General features: G+C 41.6%; 1 protein-coding gene across 1 annotated transcript in view; it reads right to left on the reverse strand.

Moving 5' to 3' along the window:
* The window catches only part of PHACTR2 (phosphatase and actin regulator 2), a gene marked incomplete at its 5' end in the record, with an annotated part of 48,217 nt that overhangs the window by 1,970 nt on the left and 28,231 nt on the right, over positions 1 to 18,016 (reverse strand). Inside the window, 7 exons of the mRNA XM_009081748.1 lie at positions 977 to 1,053; positions 3,299 to 3,436; positions 4,448 to 4,509; positions 10,728 to 10,783; positions 12,932 to 13,088; positions 14,849 to 15,048; positions 16,255 to 16,807. Coding sequence (XP_009079996.1) covers positions 977 to 1,053; positions 3,299 to 3,436; positions 4,448 to 4,509; positions 10,728 to 10,783; positions 12,932 to 13,088; positions 14,849 to 15,048; positions 16,255 to 16,807 — 1,243 coding nt within the window. The remainder of the gene's footprint in view (positions 1 to 976; positions 1,054 to 3,298; positions 3,437 to 4,447; positions 4,510 to 10,727; positions 10,784 to 12,931; positions 13,089 to 14,848; positions 15,049 to 16,254; positions 16,808 to 18,016) is intronic.

The raw sequence follows: 18,016 nt of genomic DNA on the forward strand, positions 1-18,016 counted from the left end.
TCTTTGGTTGAAATTCTTCCAGGACTCTATAGAATCATTGCCTATATTTATCACAGTTTGGCTGTGCCTACTTTTCAGTCCATTTTCCAAGGCCCTCCTTGAAAACAAATTTCACTTTTTAACTGGTTTGTCACACCACTGAATTCCTGCTTCAGCTTTCAAGAATCCAACTGTAATCAGTCTCAACTGTTCTCGAGTCTCATGAAAAAATATCCATTCTTTTTGTATGACTCATGCCTATCTGTACTTATGCTTTGTTATTGCCACACAAGAAATGTAACAATGTAAGCAGGGGGTTGGTTTCTATACCTGCTATTTTTATTCTCTCCCTTGGGATGCCCATTTTTTAAAAAGTAGTATTTTTATATATTCTGAAAAATACATGCCACCTACTAACTGAAAATTACATAAGATGCCAAATGAAAATATACATCTCCATGTTTGAAAAGGACATTTTGTAATGGTCAGAATGCAACACTAAATTAAAACCCTGTCTCTTGGTTCATCCCCTGGCTTAGGTTTGCTGTTTGTGAAACTAGTTTGAATTTTGGAAAATGAGTTTATTCATGTTGTATCTATGCAGAAATGACTTGACATTATTATGAAAAGAATCCATGTTTTGGTGAGAAAGAAATCATTGAAGTTGTGAAATCAAGCAATGAAGTAGGAGATCCATGAAACACTCATCTCCCATTGTGAATTTTCCTTCTGACACACTCTTCAATTAGAAGAGTCACACTCACTAGCTCAGGTCCTGAATTTGGTTGAAACAGTAGCAGGAAACAGAAGGCACTCAGTCTTAGGTAACTATTTTAATATGACCTAATTCTGTGTGGATGCAAAGACAACAATACTATGTACGCAATCCTGGCCAACCCTAACATCAAGTGTTGCAGAAACATCAGGCTTGCAGAAAGGCAGAGGGCTGCTGTCATACTCACCTCTCACACTTATGCAAGAAGAAGGATTCACCCACCTGGTAAATTGCCGACTTTCCTCATGTACTTCCATTTCTGTGCTTTTAAATTCATTCAGTTCTTTCCGTATTGCTGCCTAATGAACAATAATGATATATGCAACCATAAGAAGTATGAACTTTAAGGAAAGTAAAGAGTCTGAAAGGAGCCTGGCCCTACTCTTGCAGGTTCCTTACAGTTCCCAGTTCCAGTCTCCCTTACTGTAATCCACAGCTGTCACACATTTCAGATCATCAGCATGAATGACTCTTTTCAGTTACAACAGTTCAAAGCTGCCACACACTACAAAGAAACCTAAAGCATAAATACCAAATCTACTGCAACGGGTGAACCAAGCCCCCACCAAAATATGGCACTTGCCACAGACAAAAATGGGCAAGGGATTTGGTTTCCTCAACAATCACTTGCTGGGCACGAAGCTAGGAGGGGTTTTATCTCCAGGCACAGCCCCTGAGGAGCCGGTGAGTCATGCTGCCTGCACAGGCACTGTGCACACAGCAGGGGCCTTGTACCTCCCCAGTGGAGACAGCACTTCAGGAATGCAAGATGAACAGCAGGTTTTTTTAAGTGTAATTAGTCACTTGGTTTGATTAGTTTTATGTAAAATGACATGAAATATTTGGACATTGCAGGTTTGTGTTTTCAGTTAGCAGATACTAAGGAACAGCAGAAATTCAGCATACTTTGTAAATGCCTTGTTGCTTTTGTTAGAAGACTGATAAGCAGTTTACTTCATCAATTAATAAATAAAATTTCTGAAATATTCTAATATATACTATAATGAGTTTTGTTTCTATGCCACACAGTGGAAGGAAATGACAGTTTATTCTTACTTACTCTTTTCTTTCACCATTTTAACTAAAGGCAGTATCATTTCATTAATCCCTAAAGAAATGTCACCTGGTGTGCATGCCGTTCCATGCAGAACAGACAAGCAGCATGATAAAATTATAGCATTGCCAGACTGCAGTCTCATAAATCAGAAACTTCATTTTAAGCAGGGGATGGTTCTGCTTAGCCACAGCAGCATGATTCCACGAGTCTGCTGCAATAGCTGGTGAAGAGCATTTCTGAGCACTGAACCAGCAGCAAAGACACCAGAGCTCCCACTCTGTAATACAGTTACAGCACAATTTTCTGCTCCCACTGGAATTAGAAGAGCGACTTCCCTGGGAAAAAAAAAAGGGCAAGGGAGTTTCCAGGCAACCCAGGGTCTGCCTTTCTACTGAGGCCAACAAACATGGGGCTCACAGAGCTAGCCTTGAGCACCTGGTCCTTGCAAAATGACATGAGGTTAAAAACTGCTATCCTGAAGTAGGTAGGAAACTTCGTTGCTTTTTCTAGTGCAGTTTACCCCGGTTGGACCTAGGTCAAAGTGGAGGTGCTGGGTGCTCTAACCTCCTACAGACTATGTTAGGGCTAGAGAGTGCTCAGTACCTCCCAGAACCAACATCTGCAAACACTTCTGGCTACATTTTTATTGTCTCCACCTTGACTTGATATGAGATTCTCATTTGATTATCAGACGAGCAGGCAATCTTTTACCATTAAAACACAAGCTGAAATAAAGTCAGTGCTTCACTATCTAAAAGACAATGGGTTCTTGTACACATCACTTTTCATGTCAAGCACATCTCATAGGGCTTCCGTAAAAGTTGTTTCAGACCCAGTGATAAAAGGGTCACCACTTTTAGCGACCTAAATCCTACAGCTTTCCTTTTATTAAGTGGTATAGGAGGGAAATGGAAGAGTATTTTATGGTAATCTTTAAGTGATCTGTTTTTTATACAAGAATCACAGAATCATTTGTCTCATACTTAGTAGTTAGGAACTATGAACTACAGCATCTTAGGGGCAAACTTCCCAAGAAGGTGTGCTGCATGCACATGATCAGCTCCTGCCCTGGTGGTTGTGGCCAAGAACCATGAGGAGAGTGGAGCAGCTTCTACCTTTTTTCACTCCAAGTAAGTCTTGGTGGCAGTGACACAGACTTCAGCCTGCAAAACACTGCCCAAATTCCACTGATCATGGCCATCTTTGCTAAGCATGTAGCTGGCTTAGGAAGGATTTAAAAATTAGAAAAATCAGGAAAAAAAATTAAAAATTTTGGCCTGAACTGCAGTAACAGAGGTGGCAAATACTAGGCACTCGAGTGGATTTTCTTAGCTGCAAGCAGTAGCTGCACAGTAGTACCATGACAATCTCACTGTCTCCAGCAGATGTCATTCGTGATGCCAGCATCAAGTAAATGTAAACCAGAGGAGAGCCCCCCAAAAGTGACAGATGCAAGCAACTCCTTATCATCTACATTTGTCCCTTGCCTTGTCTGCAGGAGTTAACCTGGCCCAAGGCTTGTCAGCACGACGGTCGTAATCTGGAGAATCCGTGACCTCCACATACTCATTAAATCGAAGGATTCTTCTTGCCTGAAGTTCAGCCACTGTAGGCCTCAGACTCAGCTGTAAGCGAAAGGCAGAAAATAGTATGCTTAATAAGATGAAAGAAAATAAAATAAAAGCTGAGGGTATGATGCAATCTCAAGAGAACTTTAATGGTATTTCTAAACAGGGTCACTTTCAGGTGTCTAAAAAAAGGCACCATCCTGGGAGTGCTGCACAGGAATGGGGAAGCAGCACAACCTAATTTCTTCAATTATAAAAATAGTCTTTTTTGGGCAGGTCACAGAGAATCATGACAGTTATCCCTGCAATATTAATTGTGACTTTGCAACTGTCACAGCATTTACCCCACTAGGCCATTTGCATTGATGATTATAGTCTGCTGTGTTAAACTGTAATACTAAAAATAAGCAGGATTTGTAAGTGCCTGCTTAAGTAAAAAAACTGGTTTTGACCATCTGGGGGTCATTATGATGCCACATTGTTTCAGTTACCTCAAACAATATTCACTTTAATTAATTAAGGATGATCATATTAAGGAAACTATTTTTGCAGAGAAGGGCAGACTAGGGATACTTAGGAAAACTCCCCTCATTCTCTCCTAGAATAGCAGATCTGTAACTGCTCCATTTCCAGGGACAATGAGCATGATCCCACCTGCAGAAGCTAAGACCACTGACGTGGTTAGAAGAGCAGTGAAGGGATTTTGTGGAGCCCACATTGCTTTGCTGTCCTCTCTGTTGCTCTAGGGATGAGTGGATCTACAGGTGAGGGTGCCCCTGAACATAAGTGGCAGCAGTGGTCATGCTCACAGAGGCAACGTGTCACTCTCCTGCCCACAGAGACAAATACTAAGCATGGCCAGATCTGTATGCGTTTCCAGGTATGGGGAGCTGGACAGGATGGGGTTTCCCCCAAGATGGACTTGGCTTGTACTCCTTTTGAAGCAGATTTCTAATCTGGGGGCATGACTGATGGACATTTGCGGTAATGTTTGTACACCAATTTTTAGAATCTTATAAAATATAATTTTATGTACACAAATACACAATACAAAAAACACATCGTCACCTTTCTACTGAGTTTACGTTTTATTTCTCTTTTGGCTTCCTGTTCCTCTTCTTCATTCTTCTCTGTTTTCAGAAGAGATAAAAAGGAGTGAATATTTAAATATCATAACTGCACATACTGTATTTCTCTTGGTTGAAAGCTTCAGAACTTCAAGCCCTGGCTCATGTTTCCTCACATTTCTGCAGAATCCTGCACATATTGTCTGCTTTTTGAATTTCATATGCTCTCATTCTTTTCCCTATCCTCATTTCCCCTGATTCTGTAGACACCTCAAGTCACAACTGTGGGTCATGAGCACAGTGAACAGGAGGTGCCTGTCATTTCCTTTCTGTGTAACAGCAAGCAAGTACCCTGAAAGAGCTGCCTGATGTTTCAATTACTTACTCTAACATTAAAATCACTGTTGCTTTTGCTTCCAACATGCCATCTATTGATTTAGAGTAAGTCTAATTATTCATAAGTGTCAAGAAAAAAGCTTGCTCTAAGTATCTGAATCAGTCAAGTGTCCTCTATTGCTACAGGATACAATGAATCAATGACATTTGTTTCACTGCCATTTGTAAGTGTAAACTGGTTTTGTTACTTGAGGTTTTTTGGTTTTTTTTATTTTAAAATGGGGTCATATGATTCAGCACTCAGGCCCTCCTGGTCAAGGGCCACTGCCTAGACCAAATGAACAAGTACAGCAGAAAATTAGATGTGCATTTTTTAATGTATTTGGGCATGTGACTGAAACGTGCTTTTAACAAATTTCTGTGCTAACCAAACTTGGATTTCTTGAGTGCCAGTGAAAAGCACATTTACAAACACATATTCATAGGGGCTCAGCATTTTTTAAAATTGCTATACAGTTTGAAGAATGCTACTTGCACTCTCAGTCCACCTCTGATGGTTATATGCAAAGTTTTGTGGCTGAAATATCCCATCTAGAGATATCCATAAAATTCTGATCCTGTCTTATTCATAGTTGGGGATTATGGACTCCATATCACAGTTCAAGGCTAACTATAAATTTAAAGGCTTTAATTTATTGTGGATACAGCCAACCTGTATAAATGTAAAGGCAGCTTTAAATCCTGGTATAGTCATATTTGCCCCGTTTGCCATGGCCAACCTGCTGTCTTGGTATAGGTAACCTGGCCACAGAAGAGTGTATCATGACTGATACACTGGAGGCAATGCTATGACAGGACACCTTGTGGTAGCCTCAGATTTCCTTTGCTAACTCAAAGGCTTTCATGTCAGAAGAATATAAGGGAAAGGGCGAGAGGACAAATTATAAAAATTAGAAAGAAGAAAGCTACAGTAGGAAAAAGGCAGTGCCAGCCCTAGATCTGCTCTGTGAGGAGTTCAACACCAAGGCCAGGCTTCCAAAAGCAAGATGCACTTGCACAGGCTTGCTGCCAGGATTAGGCTGGGTCTCGTGTTGGTGGTGGTTTTACTGAGATACTGAAACATGGATGTAATTTATGGTTTATTAATAGGTTTTCTCTTAAATGGAGAAGAAATGGATGGGCTGTTTCCATAGAGGAATGGTAAATGAACCAAACTGAAGTATGGAAAGTTATAGATTAATCTACATTTGAATGTTTTTAATTAATACATTTATCAGTAAACAAGGACTTAAGATTTTAAATTAGAACTCTTTTCGTAACATCTTCACCTAACAAAATCGAAAGCTCTCTAGTGGTTTTAGGACAGATAAATCACCTGTAGGCTTTTGTTTTAACACGATGTCTTTGCAATCAATAGACAGAGTAGCTGAGGTAATTAAACACAAATTATTAATTTGGGGTTCCATTCACCTGCAATCATCTGACATAAAAAAATTCTGTCCCGCCATGAATGGAGTAGCCTAAGTCCTACCTCAGAAACTCTCCAGCAGCAGACACAGCAGAGAAAAAAGCAGCTGAATATACATGTCACTGTACTAACCTTCTCTTAATTTAGTTTGTAAAATACATTGTGCATTATTCATATCTTGGCATTTCTTTGCTATCTAAGCCATGTTGTCTCCTTAGAAGCAGCAATAAGATGCTGGATGGAAAAACAGGGGCTCACACTACTTAATGCATACCTTAGGGATCAAGTACCAACAGCATGGCCTCCTGAAATACTGTTTTTCTATACTTTGGGGGAAGATACAATACCTTAAAAGAGCTGATCTGGACATTTGGGAAGGTTAAAGGTTAGCTGCCTATCCCAAGCTGTGAAGCTACCTCCCTGTGGGTAGCAGATGACTGCACAAAGGGATAGCTGGACAAGGGGAAACACACAAAAATGGGCAATGAGCAAGGCCATCATCTTAGTTGCTGGGAAGGTCCTGGACCAGGCCACTGAGGAGAGCTGGCAGCCCAGCCTTTGGAGGACAATGCCAACAGGAGGCACCAGGAGCTTCCTTCACTCCTTGGCAAAACAGGAGGGGATCGAACCCGTGGGGAACAAGTAGTCTTCTGCATGAAAGGTCAGGGGGCAGGACATGCATTACACATTCAAGCTGGTTTACTTACAGGAGTAAAACTCAAGAGCTAAAGGAAATGGAGTGAAATCTGGTGGCTACTGCTAACATACTGAATCTGCTGTTTGGCAAATGGCCCTGTGTCCTGGCATCAACTTGCACCTAAAGCACCCATTTCCCACTCTGCTGGGCAGGGTGTTGCTTTAAGCCTAGTGCTACAGAAACACTGCCTGGATACAAACTCCTACAAACAGGAAAACCTACAGCGTATTTTTGGTCTTTTAAGGTAAAAGTTTTGAAAGTTGCTGTAGTGAGTTAAGATGTGTGGTGCTAAAAATAATGAGTCTTGTGCTCCTGGTTCCCTCAGGTGTTGTGGAAAATTCCAGCCAGAGGGCCAAGGTTTGGCTGCAGGTATGAACTGACTCACTTGCCCAAACAGGAACACATTAATGCACAGGAACACATTTCTGACTGCTTTCCACCTTAAAAGCAGATCTAATCTGTGTGATGTGGATAACGAAAATATAAACACAGCGTTCCCAGCTGCAAGTCCCCTCCTCAGATGTCCTGCTGCTGCTGTACTGGCAAAACACCAGCCCAGCAAGCACCCTTTGCTTGCAGAAGTCTACAGTTGGATCCCAGCAAAACTACGGCTTCCCTCCTTCCCTGCCTACAGCTCCTATGAGGTCAACCTGGGATTTGACTCCTAACTGAAACAATTTTGTTTTGCATCACTTATTGTGGCCGTCAAGTTAAACAGACTGGCCAAAGTCAAACAAGCAGCTTCCCTGGCATCTATGCATTACTGCTCCCACAACATCTGCCATATCAAACTTGGTCACCTTCTGTTCTGTGGGACATTCATTTTGTAGCAGAAGGGGGAAAGAGAACAGAGAAATTATCCTGCCTGAGGACTGCTCTGTTCTTGACCAGAAAGTACTCTTGAAGCATAAAACCGAACTTTCCATTGTGTCCCTATGGGATTAGCTATGTTTAGACTTCTCTGTGGGCTTGTTAGGCAAAGAGAAAGAAAAGACAAACAAAATGCTTGCCTCTTGCAGTGCCCTGGGATGCACAAAGTAGTTTCTCTTCCCGTGCTTTTCAAGCAAAGATAACCATTAATATTCCTTAACCACCATCAAGAGCTAAACTCTGTTTTCTACAAAGCCATTACTGGCAGGCATGCAGGTGCACTGTGCAAGAATTTCACTATTCCTTAAAAATACAGGAAAAAATAGTCATCTTAATCTGAAATTCCTGAAGACTAAAAGGTTTCTTTGCCATAACGCAATACTATAAATACTATTGGTTCAAAGCCAGTACACAAGAAACACAAGGCTTTATGTATTCCTTCAAGTGGACTCGTGTTATCGTAACTGTATTTTAGTGTGGGAAGTCTCAGAAGTCTGAACAGTTTAATCCAACAGTTTTTATAGACATCCTCCTGCAATGTCTTGCGATCATACATGGTCACGGGATTTTCATTAACTGGTTTATCTTTAAATATTATCAAAACAAAACTTCTTGCAAAACAGACTTCCTTACTAACTGGAAATACAAAAAAAAGATAAAAATACAATTTTTTTTCTGAACCTCTTGAAAGGTTTGAGCTGAACTTAATCCTGAAGTAAACATTTGGACCTTTACCACTTAATGTAACCACAAAGTCTGATAAATATTGCTCAAAACAATACTTCCCCTTAGCTGCAGTTTATATATACGCAATAATATAACCCCTTCTCCCCATCCACTGCTTGAAAATAAGAGGAAGGAAACTTTATGAAAGAAATCCCAACCTACTCACAAAAGCTGACTACACCAACAAAGGCATTTAAGACATGTAAACATTTTCAAATGATCCACAGGAAGGGAATGCAATAATTTTGATAAAAAATATGAGTGCCTTAGGGCTGAGAGAGAACTTGCACCCTGCAGTGGCTCTGAATCAGGCTGTCACCACAAACCTCAGCTTGCTTTGGTTCGCCTTGCTTTTCACAGATCACTTTCAACTTGAAATATTTTATATCTCAGTGATAAGCAAAAGGCAGTTTTGTATTCTCCACGTGCTCACCAAGGACTCTGTGTTTTTCTGTGATTTACAATGCTGCTTCCTAGCCTTTACTTTTTGCTCTCCCTTGCCTCTTTAAGACAGCCCCCGGCAGCAGCAGGGGAGGACAGCGGGAGGCACTGAGTGCAAAGCCTGGTACACTGCCAGGAGCTTAAAGTAAACAAGCTGAAACAGGAGAAGAAATCTATCAACTGCTTTCCAGTCTTGAGCTACTTATTGCAAAATCAGTGAATGGAATAAACAATGGCAAAAGGGATATTAAATACATCACAGGTTTGCTGCTAGGTTAGTTATCTGGAGATAAGCGAGACAGGGCAATAAGGGAGCCCAGCGGGTGCTCCCAGCTCAGAGGCCACATCCTGGCCCACCAAAGATGTTTAGAGATGACCTTTCTCATACAGTCCAGCATAAGCAACCTGTCATATAGAAAAAAGTTGCTATTTCACATTTTATCTTTATTTATCTATGCAATCTAGAGGTTCAGAAATTATAGTCTTAGAAAGTCTCTTCACATTATGTGCTGGAGAGGAGTCCCCTAACCCCTCTCCTGTGCACACATGGAGTAGCTTCCATTTTCAGCAAGATATGGCATTATTTGGCACTTGAGAACTCAGACAATAAAAGTAAGATTTTATTAGCATGGATGGTTGCCTGAAAGCCAGTAATTGCTGTCACTCGGATTTGCTGGCCTGATAAAGTGACAGTCATCAGTCCATGGACACAGTCAGGTAAACAGCCCGTTTTCTTTCCTTCCATTACGCTGTGCACCAGGGCTGCACAGAAGAACTCCAACTTTTCTAATAATTGTGGGAAATAACAGCATTACACCTGCTCTTCCATGAGGTGAGAAAAGTTCTCATGAAATAAGAATAGATGAGTTTTTGATTTCTTGCTATGTGTCAAAGACTTGCCTGTGCATTTTCTTCATTTATTTCTTCTACTCAACCATCACATACTAGCTATCCCTGCAGAAAGAACACAGGGCTAGATGGAGCTGGGCATGACAACTGTTAACACTGTGTGTTTAGGTAACATCATTATTATGAAAACACTCATAAAGGAAGACAAAAAAATGCCTGTTCTGCAGAGTTTGCCAGCCTAAAAACAAAACCAACATAAGTAAATGGGGGAATAGGTAGAGGGTGAACATCCAATGTACTTCGTTCCTCTGCCCCTGACTATTTGAATTACAGACTTTTTTTTCAGCACAGATATTGAAAAAGGATTTATCAATGGGAAGGTACAGTGAGAACATCTCATGCAGGTTTCAGTGCAGAAGACATTGATACCAGAAGTGAATATGAAGTCCAGCATGCTGAAGGAGTTGGCATATACCTATTGACCTTTCCCTGAACACTTCACCTTTCCTCTTTCTACTCCTCCTTCCAACCTCTGCCCTTCCCTCCTACCTTCACCTCCTACTGATATTCCTTCCTCCTCCTCCTCAAAATTATGTGGAAGGTTAACCAGCCTAGAACTACTTCTAAGGGGTACCTAAGTCATTCCTGGTCTTTGGGATCAGCTTCAAGAAGTGAGATTGTGACAAGAAAAATTTGGCATATTGAATAAGTGCATTTTTCACAGCTACAGTAACAGGTTAGTACATAAACCAAGTGTTGACACATTATTTTCTAGAACATCATTCCTCTCCAGTTATGGATCTAATACTGGAGCAGAAATGATGGGCTTCCACGAGTCCAACATATGCTCACTTCCTAAGTAAATACTAGCTGCAACAAGAATAAAATACTTACGCTTCAGAATATTCCTTTGCTCCAGCTCTTCAGTTGTAGGCCTCTGGCTAAGTCTCCTGTGAGAACAAAGTGAGTGACATTTAAAACTAGATCCAAATAATATATTAAGATCTGTAACATGAATTTGCAATACAGAATAAATTTTGTGATGTTAAAAGTTCTTTCACATATGGGTGTGCTGTTCTTTGCCAGCAAACAGCTGAAGTAATTTCCAGACAGTTACAATGACTGCACATGTAACCACAGTGTGGCTGTTTGTATTAAAAGATGTACTGTTGCCACTTAAACAGGTAAATAACTAATACTTGAATAATATTACAAAAGTTGTACCAGCAAATTTAAATTCCTCATAGGCATAATTTTATTGAAGAATTCATAAAGCCATTTTGTTCCCACGTGCCATCATTACAGTAAGTAGTGAAATCTTAAGACTATTCTCAGATGTTTGGAATGCAAATCTTAAAAATTTCTTTTCAAAAACCCCAACAAAAACAATAAGCTGTTAATTTCTCACGGATTTGTATGTACAATACAACTGGGAGCTCTAACTGAAACTTAATTTTATTTAGTTACCTAAAAATAACAACTGTCATTACAACAAACCCAAACTGAAGTATTAATTTTCTGGTTTGTACAATGGAGAACATGGTTGATGTTGTTTCTGTGTTTACTAAACAAGTTCACTTGAGAAAACGAGGGAGAAAAATTTCAGCAGTAAAACTTACTTTATGTATGTGTTAGAGATGCCTCTCTATCCAGCAATGTTCACAGAGTTCACTGTGGATTATCTTCAGCCTCCTGAAACTCATCCCATTCAAATCATGCTTGGACATCTAGATGTGTCCGAGAGGACTGGCAGGTTTATCACAGATGACCAGCCCCAGCTGTAGGAAGTCCCAGGCTGGACCTGACCTGACCCTGACTGAGCTGTGGGGACAGATTTCCCACCAGACCTCGATGCTGCCAGGTGCTAACCACCACACCAGGGATTTTTAAAGAACTGGCATCAAACTTGGTTGTGCTTTTAGGTATGAGCACAGCCCTGACACACATAGACATTGTCTCTTGCCACCAAAGCAAGCTGTGTGAAGCATGGCAGCTCTCTGGCAAAACTTACAATGTCCCTGTGCAAGGAGCTCAGGGCAGGAAGCAAAGCAAATTCTGCAGTTCCATCCCCCAGGGGAGCACCAACAAGCAGGATGTAATCACTGGAGCTGGGATTCAGCCAGGAAAGTGGTGATAACAACCACACCACTTTATTAGCAGAAGAAAAATGACCCTTGGGCTCCACACAATAGATGTATCACTCTTACTGTTAGGTAATGAAATAGCTGCCTTAGCCAGCCACCCAGTTCACAGAGCAACTCATCTTCAATGCATTGCAGGGCTGCTGCAGTCTGTGCTGGAGCAGTACGGACGGACCACCCTATATCTGGAATCTCCAACAAACACAGGACATCCTCCAAATCTGCCTGGACCACATTTCTGAGCCCAAAAGAAACAAGGACAGGTCTGGGAAAATACAGATAGGCTGTAGTCTATTCTCAGAGACCATGAAAGCCAAAATTAACATGAGGATTTTTTTAAAAAAAGGCTTCTAAAAAGACAAGTGAATTTTTAAGCAATGTTCTCAAATCCAGAAGGAGAAAGTAACATATATCCCATAGCAGTTAAGCAGCATGAAAAAGACATGCCTTAGAGGTGGGCACAGTAAAAAACTAAACACTGACCTGCAAAGTCAGCCTCCTACCATTTCATTTGCTGGAACCAGCACATGAATAATGGAGGAATTAGAAAGCAAAAGGAAAATGGGGAGGGTCAGAAGGGACAGACATGCACAGGCATGCTCTGTGTGTCAGGAACTACTACTTTGTCTGGGATGGTTATACATACAAGTAAAAGTTCCTGCTAACCAATTTGAGAAAAAACTTGAACCATGGCATTGATTATTGTGGATTCATTTTTATCCTCTTCCTCTTCTTTCCTTTTGTCCTGTTTTAACCAAACAACCCAGAAGCTCTCAAATTTGTTTCTTGCAGGGCATTTTAAAGTTTTGTGGGAAATAAAAATACTGTTTTCCAGATAGCTGTACCACAAAGCTCCTGCAGTGCATATTGGGCTGCATTTAAAACATGAACCCAGTGTTCTCAATTCTCTTCCTCCACCTCCACCCAGTAAAACCACATTTACCCTGCTACTGATACCTCACTAGCTTCGTTCCAATCTGATGTCTGATTTCCTGCCTCTCCTCTTCAGATGTACGCTGCAAGATGTTTTTGTCTTCTAATTCTTTCTTAGATGGTCTGTTGCCAAGTTTGATAGCAAGAGTATCCCTACGACGAATTTTACTTGCCAAAGAGCCTGAGGAAAGGAGGAGTAGGGTAGATATAGTTCATTCATTCTTAGGTTACAGACACAGAGTAACCTCCCCAAAGCAACCTTGTTCCCACATGCAGGAAAGGAATTTTAATTAACATCAAAAGAAAAATTTTAACTCAGTTCACAAAAATAAAAACCTAAAAAGCTTGGAAGAAAAAGCTACCAGCCAAATTGATACAAACATCACTTATCATCTGTAAAGTGATAGGATAAAAATGACAAATCTACACTTAAGTTTCTTTGAAGTCTAATGCATTACAGGTTGGCTCATTTATCTACTTAGTATATTTAGTAACCTGCTGCTCTTTTTCTTTGGCCTTAAATGATTTAGTCTCATTCTATCACCATTTCCCTCATTCTTTCATTTTTATTCAAGCAAATACCACTTAGTTCTTTTATAGTGCTTTTCATCTTCAACTTATTTTTAAATTAAAGCAAAAATTACAGCTTAGAAAAGTGCTCTGAGTGCTTGTAAAATAACCTAGGCCAGAAACCCCAGACACTGAAGCAGCATGTTATTCATTCCAGACGTAGTAGGAACGAGGGCCTTGCAGGTCAGCATTACTTGCAGCCAGCTATGGAAGGAAGGGTAGTTTTCACGGCCTTTAGTCCTTCCCTTGTGTCTTGACATTCTGACTGAAGTGGACTACAATTGTCCTAGGTTGGCAGATTTTCACCATGGAAGGGAATTTGGTAAGACCACAGGCTCCCAGCTCACTGTGCTGCTGTCTGAATACATGGATTTCTGGTTGCTACCACTTTGGATTGTATTTAAACCCAACACAGAACTGCAGAACGCTTCAGCCTCTTGAGCCACTTGGCATGTCACCTTCTGCTGCACCAGGGGCAAGATAAAAAACCACATTCATTTTCCCTCACCTCACTTTGGTACACAGTGCTTTGGTGTTCAGGCCTTCCCTGCTAAGCACAGCGAAGCACCTCATCTGGAACAGCTGTGAGCAAGGCTCCCAAGCCATGGTTCAGTGATGATTTTATAGTGACATAAGGCGACCCTGAAGGGGGTAGAGTTAGGGCTGCCCTCCTCTCTATCTGTGACAGCCTGCTGCTGCCACCTTCTTTACCCGAGCAATGGAGCAGCCATTGGGTGAGCTAGATCAGGGAACCACTGATCTAACTGAAAATCAGCTCACCAACAGCCACTGCTGCAAAAATAAATAGGAGCACTGGCCCAAAGGAAGAATGAACAGCTAGGAGCAGGACAGCCCCTTCAGCAGCAGCAGGGGCTTCTGCCCAGTTAGGGTGATGATGGAGTCATGACCTCAGACGTAGATGCAGATGCTAAGGTGCTCCAATGCTTAAACCAAAAAAGAACAAATGACTTTCAGACAGTGAAGCTGCTGACTGATGGGCTTCCTCTGTCATCCACCACAGCCCATAACTCCCACAAGGAACTCACGACATGGGCAAGCCAAATCAATGTGATGCCCTAATGTGGGGGCCCTGTTCCATCCTCATGTTCTTCTGAACCTGTTCTTCCCACCTCCACTCCCACCCAGCAATGCTTGATCTGCTCTCACCACTGCACAGGTCCCAGGAGGTTTCTGATCACAACTATCTGGGAGAAGCAGGACACTCATTTCTCAGTAGCAACAAAATACTAAATCCCCTAAAACCACCCCCTGCAGCCATAGCTCTCTTTGCTTTGCACTAGCATGGGTCAGGCATGCTCACATAAAGCAGTGGGCAAATGTTAGCCTGCAGCTTCGCAGCAGGGTGCTTACTTTCAGCACTTGCATTCTCATCATCGTCATCATCGTCATCATCTGTGTACAGTATGGGCCCATCTGAGTCCGAGTCACTGCCATGGCTCTCTCTGCTACTTTCACTCTCAGGAGGGGCAGCAGCATCAGAAGCCTCCTCCACCAAATCAGAGTGTGCCTGGTCTGGTGCCTCCACTTCTTGGTCTTCTTTGGTAGCCAAGCTGTTAATTCATAACAGACATGGTGACACATTAATGCAAGCAGCACCAAACACAAATGGGAGACAGATTGTATAAGCACGTATGAAAACAAAAGTTCCATTATTCAAACTAACTCCCTTATAAAAATGTACATATATAAAACATTTATAACATATGGAGATGTGTGTATGTATCTATGTATGCATGTTAGGAAAAAAGATGCCAACAATCTGGAATGAGGTGCTGCAAAGACTGTATAAAGAAAAATCCTAATTATTTTTTATTTCTTGTAGGATGGGACAAACAGCACATAAAAGCTAATAAGAAGAGAAAAGCAGTTAATAAGGTTGGGGTTAGAGGAGTGAGTTGGGAGAGAGACGGTAGTGCAAAGCTTCCTGTTCTGGAAGCCTAACCCTGTTTATTGTCAATGCAGTTTCACTGCTGTTGAGTCCAAAATGCTCATGCCATCACTGATGAACATGTAAATCTGCAGCAGATTGCCCTTTGCCTTGGGAAAAACTTTATGTAAAGGAAGGGTAGAGCAAGGGGAAATGGACCACAGGAACATAATGCTATCACAGATGTATCAGCAAGGATTTAAAGGAAGGTCTCCAGGCTAATGGCACCTAGACTAAACCCTCTTGGGTTTATATAAAAGATGCTGGTTCTCATGGCAGGGAAAAGACAAATTAATAAGCCAGTTTCACTTTGCTGCCAACTATTTTGCTTTAAAAATATAATTATGACCTTTTTCTTGACTAGTTTTTACAGTATCTGAGATGTAGACAAGCTACTAGGCAGTGACAGACCAAACACCTACTAATTGGAGCCTGAAACCCTCATTTTCAAGTGTGCATTGAGAGATTTAGCAGCGAGATGTTTAATGACATTCACAAAAAAGAAGTAAAACCCTCTTGTACTTAAGCATGATTTCTTCTTTGCCTTTATGAGAGAGAAATAAAAGTGTCATCAGCTACTAGCTCATCTGCTGACTGCAGTGTCAGCCACGCAATGACGTAAAAGGCAGGTTATGAGCAATGACCTTCTGGGGAAACATGAGGTACTGCAGGTGAATGTCTCAAAGGCACTAGAAAGGAACAAACTGTGCTGGGATGCAACATGAACTATTACCAGTCGAAGAAAGAGAAGAGATCCCCATATGCCTACAACGTCCCTTGCATAGAAATGTGGTCTTACCACTCACCCAAGACAGCCATACCGTCTTACCTTTCTCTGTCTTCTCCACTAGCATCTGGACTGCTGGCTAGGGCTGTACAGCTCAGGCTGTCATCTGTGCCATGCTCAGTCTGGAGAAGAGGTTTAGTAAGGGCTGATCCAGGGCTGTATGGCCCTGCCACACAGCTGTCTGACACATCTTGGGCATCTGAGGAGACAGCAGGCTGACTAGCTGCAGCAGGAAAAGGAGGTGGAAGTGGAGGTGGAGGAGGGGCAGCAGTGGGAGGAGGGGGAACAACAAGTTTGCTCAATTGATCTACATCCTCCGTTTCAAAAATTACTATGGAAGGTTGCTCAGACTTGGGTTTTTCTGCCTTCACTTCCAAACTGTTGGCTGTGGCACCTGAAGGGGAAGAAGCAGCCCCATCTGGTGCTGTTCGTGGGGCTGACTGTTTCCCAGTTTTTTTCTTGCCCCTGGGAGTCCCTGATGGGCCTGATTTGCTGGAAGTCTCCTTAGCGGCTTTGGGATGAGATGATGCGGATGAAGGAGATGCTGACGATGAAGGCTTGGAGACTGGAGGTTTTTTTGCATGAGAGGAACCAGCTAAAATAAGAAAAGAAAAAGCAATTTACAGTCTTGCAACTATGTAATTTTTGCACTATATTTTCTGCATGGATTGACTTGTGCCAATACTTTAAAAATGAAAAAATTACACCTGATACTCCTACAATCCTTCATCTAAATGCTTGAGATAAGCAGTTCTAATTTCACCTTTGTGGTGGGAAAAATGGAAATGATGAACACTTGCTCAAGAACAGAGGAGAGGATCAACCTTACAAATGAGTAAGAATTTGTTTCTAGCATACTGCATTGGCCCATTGCAACTTACCTGGACATCGTCTAAGAGGACCACTACTTATTCTGAATGTGTGCAGTGTCCTATTTAAAAAAACCAAAAAAAGCCCCCAGAGAAAACTGCCTGACCTTTTCTATTACATGAATTTTTGGTCTGAGCACTGGGAAAACCCTATGATTTTCCTTATGTTTGTCAATGAACATCTGAGGACCATTACAAGTCAATTACCTTTCACAGTGTTATTGCAACTGGTGTGCTCCTATTTAATGGCAAACAGCAGAGGCACAGCAAAGTCCAGTTCAAGTCCAGACGGGTGTGTCCATAAAACAGAGCAAGAAACCACCAATCTTGCTCTGCACAAATGATCTCCAGAAGGGAGGATGCACTGAAGGCCACCTGTACCTATTGGTGGTCTTCATCTTACCAGTGACCAACTTGGATAGCCTTGAAAATGTAGTGAAACAAGGTTTTGACACTAGCTGTACAGGCTGGCCAGTGATGCTGCTGTTCAATCCTGTGATACTTACCATACTGAAGCATATATATAATGCTCGAGTTCAGCAGAGATGCCAGCTAGCCTGCCTGCCCATGTGCATTCCAGCCACATCTCTGTGTTGATGCACTCATCATCTGAGCTGGGAGCTTCAAACTTCTGACTTTCATTTAAAAGCCATAAAAATTACAACCATCTTACAGTTCAGTCCTTTTCATCAAAATGCATCCAACTCAAACACTTCTGCTGCAGTAAAAACACACGCAGCTCCAGAGAACAAATGAAAGCATTATAAAGCTACACAGCAGCCTTGCAGCTAAGCTTACCCAGTGAAACAGAAAGCTGTAACAGAAATCTGCTGAAAGGCCTACTTTACTTATAAGCATTTAAATAAAAACAAAACCCTGGCAGATTAGGAGAGAACCAAAATACAGATACTGGCCATAATAAGTTCAGGATATAA

Source organism: Acanthisitta chloris, unplaced genomic scaffold (assembly GCF_000695815.1).
Source record: "Acanthisitta chloris isolate BGI_N310 unplaced genomic scaffold, ASM69581v1 scaffold30099, whole genome shotgun sequence".
Taxonomy (NCBI): domain Eukaryota; kingdom Metazoa; phylum Chordata; class Aves; order Passeriformes; family Acanthisittidae; genus Acanthisitta; species Acanthisitta chloris.